The sequence below is a fragment of the Lottia gigantea genome, assembly GCF_000327385.1.
Source record: "Lottia gigantea unplaced genomic scaffold LOTGIsca_71, whole genome shotgun sequence".
Lineage (NCBI taxonomy): Eukaryota > Metazoa > Mollusca > Gastropoda > Lottiidae > Lottia > Lottia gigantea.
The window spans coordinates 1198243-1204242 of NW_008710397.1; the positions used below are offsets into that span (position 1 = coordinate 1198243).

General features: G+C 35.1%; 1 protein-coding gene across 1 annotated transcript; it reads right to left on the reverse strand.

Moving 5' to 3' along the window:
• Positions 1 to 1014: 1014 nt before the first annotated feature.
• LOTGIDRAFT_168042 (hypothetical protein) lies at positions 1015 to 2861 on the reverse strand (the record flags this gene model as incomplete). The annotated part of the gene is made up of 2 exons (XM_009065900.1): positions 1015 to 1562; positions 2162 to 2861. 2 exons carry the CDS (start codon positions 2859 to 2861, stop codon positions 1015 to 1017), a joined length of 1248 nt encoding a protein of 415 aa, XP_009064148.1.
• Between the last annotated feature and the right edge of the window lie 3139 nt (positions 2862 to 6000).

A 6000-nucleotide genomic window follows, 5' to 3' on the forward strand; every position in this document is an offset into this window, starting at 1 on the left:
ACTTGAATTCTCAAGTTAGTAACTTGAATTTTCAAGTTAGTATGTTGAATTTTCAAGTTTGTATCTTGAATTTTCAAGTTAGTATCTCGAATTTTCAAGTTACTAACTTGAAAATTCAACATACTAACTTGAAAATTCAAAAAAAAAAAAAAAAAAATGAATGGCCCTAATACGCTTCGTATATATCCATTCCACAAAGGCCAGCAATAAATTAATTCAAATAATTTAGATACATTTATTATAAATTATAATATAATACATTCCATAATAAATACTTTTATTTCTACATTTTACATTTTTGCCTCCTTTGGCATCAATTTTATTCTATGGGTATGAAATGAATCTACTCATACTAACATGTTTATAAACCTTAACCAATCGGCTCTATATATAATATCTTTTTTCTAGGTTAATAAAGTTGAATTGCTTAATTTATATTCATTTAAATAGATTTCTCCTATCAGGGACACTGATGACTTCGATTTGCACCATTCCAATTTTCATATGCGAAACCTTTTGTGTCGTCACTAATGCAAAAGCTGCTAACAATATCTAAGAGCCTTTGCGATAGTGACGTCATAAAACACTTATTTTTTAGCAAGTACAGAAAATAAAAATTATGCAAATTGATTTAATCGGTGTTCCCAGTGCATATAATAAGGCCAAAATTTGTCAAAACTCAAGTACCATTTTCACATTGTTAAGCTATTACCAACGCAATTAGCCAACTTTCTTGTATTACGTAAGTTTATAAATGCCGCTAATTGGTTGGATTGTATGTTAGCGGATACAGCCAATCAGAGTCCTCGACAGAAAATCTGTAAACGATAAGTGCGTTTACTATTTGTCTGTCGAGGGCTATGATTGGCTGTATTCGGTGGCGTACAATCCAATCAAATCGATGCACTCCGTGATACAAGAAAGGTGGCTATGAAAGTCAAGGTATAAGACGAAGTTCCCCATTGTGAAGAAGCTCAAGTACTAAACATGTGCGTTTACAAGAGTAAATTATTTCTACCAAAGTCCCCTCTCTTTTAATTGCTTAATATAATGCAATAACATAATGGCCTTCATTCTGTTGGCTCCAATACCGTAATGCGTACCATCAAAACTAAATAAACCTTTTGTCATTCTGAACGTTTCAAAAAAATCCATATTGTAATCCGGAAGAATGTCTTTCATTTTGTTGTTAAAGATGGCCACGTTTTCGTTGGATTGGGAGACATAAATGGGACTTTTCAGCAGGCCCTGGTAATGTTGACCATGCCAAACGATTCTGGGCCATTTGTGATGCTTCATCTCCTTATGTATGCCTTTAACGAAGCTTTCAATAAGATTGAAGTTCAGCCAGTTGTGTAGGCCTATCCCAATCATAGCCATGGATCTTGGTTTGTCAGCCTGGCGTGTAAGATAATCCAAAGCCTTTGGTACATCTTTAGCGAAAAAGACGTATGCCATGGTCAGGTTAGCGGTACCACCACAAACAGCACCGTTGTTTCTGACGTAGTAACGACATTCTATTTCTGTATACATGAAAATACCTTTACACTTGTCTCTGATTGCTGAAAAATAGAATATAATTATAATTCAAAAGCAAGAAACAGCAATACAGCAATTAAAGTAGCCATCCCACGTAGAATTTTGTCGATAAAAGTGAATTTTGTGGCATTATCATTGGTATTTTAAAAAAATGTTTAAAACATCAACATAGTGTACAGATCAGATAGAGAAATGTTAACTTCACATCTTCAGAGGTCTTGACATCTGCAATCGGGGTTAAAAGCACAAACCTGATCATCCGAGTCTACTTCCGTACTAATTCAAATAATGTAGTCGCGGTTATCTACTTATAAATATAAATTTGGTGTTGAATAGAGGTAAATTTGATTCAAAAATAAATGGGGGGGGGGGGGGGGGGAAGAGGCTGTTCATTGGAGGCTGGTGCTGAATACAACTGACCACCAGGCCTATAGCTACAGGGCGGGGGGGGGGGGGCATGTCCATCCCAAAAAAAATTCAGACAACCGACCAATTCCATTAATTTATCTAAACACCATACACCATTGGCCCTCTGACGATTTGTTATTTGCCCCTGGCGACGGGCCTGGTGACCGTTGGTACAAGTTTGACTGTATATATATTGGTAAAAATGAATACTTACATTGTGGGGTACCTTTCTGTAAAGCTCCACCATCATAATTACCAGATAAAAACAACATCATTGCAGTATGAAAATGTCTCATCAGTGAATCACCCATAAATAGAATCTGAGAACCACGAACTATTTCACAAGCTTCTTCAACAGTAAACTCCTTCAATGGACAGTCCTTATTATTGGATTCCCAAGTTCCAAGTTCGGCATGCTTCAGTTCTCTAATATCGTAACAGTCTGGGCATTGACATTCTTGTACTGTTTTATACTGACATGCATTGTTGTAGCAACACGGTTTGGGTCCGATTGGACTACACAGGGCCCTGAAGTAATGCATACCGTCAGCCGACACGTTTCCACATAAGTTATCTTTCCTTGTATGAGTCATAATATTGATTCCATTAATGGACATGAATTTCTCTTGGTCTCGTTTCTGCTTCCATGTGGCTGGTTTTAAGTTCCATTTACCTGTCTGCATCCATTCCAGTACGTTTGGACATTTTCCATAGCCACCATTGTCAAGACCTTTAGCTTTAGATTCAATGACTGTGATGATATTATTGATCGTCTTTGAACGATGTTTGACTGGAAAATGGCTGAAAACAATCAGCACTGCAGCAAATACAAACAGGAACTGGACGCACTTTTTCAAGATTTGTTGGTAACGAAAGTTACAACCGACTGGCTGTGTACATAATGGGGAATCCATTTTTCTGGAAAGAAAATATTTCATAAGATGTGAAAATAGCTTTTAATTGAAAATAGGAAAGCCAAGGAAAAAGTGGGAGATATTGTTTCAAACGTCGGTGCGTTCAGGTCGACTAAATCAAGCAGTTGTTAGCAGTCGTCGAAAAACTTGATGCTCTCAAATTCTTGAAAATTGCTAGTTGTGAGTCCCTCTTTATATGCACTTTTTATTCAAAAAAAACATCCTTGCTTCTTATGCTGATCCGAAAACCTTTGTTAAAGATGGTTTTGAATTATTGCCTTGAGTGGCCTCTTAATACAGTTTCTACTGTACATGTATACAATATTTTTTATAAAGTTAAAGCGACTTACCCCAACTGAAGTTATTGTGATTCTGAATAAATTTTCGATTTTCATTTGATCAATGGTCGTAAATAACAACGTAGCCCAAATTTTGACAACATATGCTTCTCCTTACCCCCTCCTCGCTTTATTATTATGCAATAACTATTAGATTATCCAGACTCTTCTAAAAACATTATGTAAGCTTCGATCATCGAAACTGAATATCTAAGTGAGAAAAAGAACAACCCAGTGTTACCTTTGCTATGATGTTAAGGTGAAATGAGAATAAGCAGAGTTAGTGATAAGGTCAGATAATTTATGGGGAGAGCATGATTTATTTGTTATAACACGGATCAAAAATAAATCAATAAATGCTTTGTTGTCTGATATGGTGTAAACGTAAAAAGAGTTATGTACCTTGTATCAACTGGACTATCGCTACCGAGTATTTTTTATGTAATCCATATATTTCAATTGATTTTTTCTGTAAAAAATATAAGATTGACAAAACCAAACTTCACATTTTTCGTGGTTTTAAATGTAACTGAACCTGGTGAAATTAAAAAAAAAAAGACTGATCAAGTTTAGTCAAATGGGGGAACCGAACTGTGGCTACCTCATTGCAGCAGTGGTTGGCCCAACCAATCTTATCCCCCAACAGAAATGTATTCCCATCCCCCAACAGTAATGAATCCCCCCCTTTCCCCGACTATACAAAATGGGAGTCAGGGCGGCGTCAGTGGCTATAATACAACCATCCAGAATCCCGGATGTTCGTACGAGGTTTGTGAAATGTAATCATTTAACGAAGTAACCACACGACTAAGCCTAACCTGAAAAATAGTGAGAAATTAACTTATAAATACAGAATGTCGATTGTGGTCTGAGGCACAAATAGATAGACAAGTTAAGTATCTGTGTGATAGATGTGGTAGATTAATTACTTAATTATTATACATAATCTTGCTAATTGTGATAATCATGCAAAAGAACATACATATTTTTACAACAAGCTTAAAGGTACAGGTTCGGCATTTTTGGATTTGATTCTTGAATATGTCTTCATAAGTACTAGAAATGTACCAAAATAAAATAGTTCCTTCAAAAATACCCCAAACTAAAAATTTCACTTTCTATTTCTATATATTATGTATTTTTATATGGTCTCAAGAAAAGACGAGTCGTCATTTTAACTTTCAAACGCGTATAATATTGGACACACATAGATTTGAAGGTTCAAATGTCGGTGATGAGTTGCCAACACTAATACTGATAAGCTTAGCTAAAAAGAAAATCCAGAGACGAAGGTACGATTGGTCAAACGTTTGGCGAATCTGTCCCCTTAAAGGATTTATATATAGTTATATGTTTATTTGAATATCCAGAGTTTAAACTGTATCCAGTTTACGGTTGAGCTCTTTAAATTTAATCCGCCAAGATTTGCTGACAATGTTGAAAAACTGTACATATTTCGAAAATTAGTTCTAAATTTCAATATCTCTATATCTAAGAACTGCATTAATGTTCGTATCCCGAAAACGGGTTTTTGATATGGGAATGGGGCGTGGTTTGGACATGATGACAAAATATGTACAAAGTCGAGATGACTTCCCGGAACTTACGAAAAGCTAATAAGATACCGAAGAAGCTGCTGAACAAATACGGAAAAAGATCAGGGTAGCGTCCATAGTTCTTACACTTTCGTGTTAGAATTCAATCGAGTCATAAACTTATTTATAAACGAAGTAACCACTAGACCAAGCCTGACCCACTCTCTACTGAGTTTCTAACAATAATATACTTAATGTATGGGGTTGTGCAATAATTATTGAATATATTGTCCAGACTCTTCTAACAGCAGCAAGCTTCGATCATTAAGACTGGTTTTTTTAAAGTGATATTTTGTACTGCTTAGGTCTCAATATAGGTGTTGTCCAGTTCATAACAGAATGTGAATACACAATATATACGTCGATCAATGACTTTCCAATTCAGCAACGGTTCCAAATATTTTGCAAGAATTAAACCCCGAAATATCAATGGTCTGTGTCTTAAAAATCAGGACTGCGTCAATGAATATAACCTTTCGGTACATTTTTTGTTGCTAAAGCAAATTTTATTATTTTTAAGAACGAAGTATCCATTTGACTAAGCCTGACCCACCAGATCGTGAATATCCAGGTCATTGTATATTAAGGTATATGGGGTTGTGCAATGACTATTCGATTATCCAGATTCTTCTAACAGTATTAAAGAAGCTTCGATCATTAAGTCCAAGTATGTTAACAAATTTTATTATGTTTAAAAATCGAACTATCCATTTGATTAAGCCTGCCTATACAATGATATCTATGTTATCTATACTAGTAGATACGTACAGTGATAGTGCAATACAGATCGTTCGATCGCTTGTCTACGATTTTATGTTGAACTCATTTGAAATAAAGAACGAGTCAACTCCCCTACACCTACAAGTTTTACCTTAAAGAAAGAAAGAAAGAAAGAAAGAAAGAAGAGACAGATGTGCCATTTTGGGTTTGATTTATATTGTATTGAATATATGTAAATAATCTTCAGAAGTACTAGAAATGTACGAAAATCACATAATTCCTTCAAATATATCTCAAACTATGAATTTTCCTCATTATTTCTATATATGTATTTTCTATACATCACAGAGTATCTTAAACTGACAAGTCGTCATTTTAACATTCAAACGCGGATAATTCTCGACACACATGGATTTGAAGGCTCAAATTTCGACGGCGAGCTGTGAACACTATTACTGATGAGCTCAGCTAAAAAGTTCATGAGAA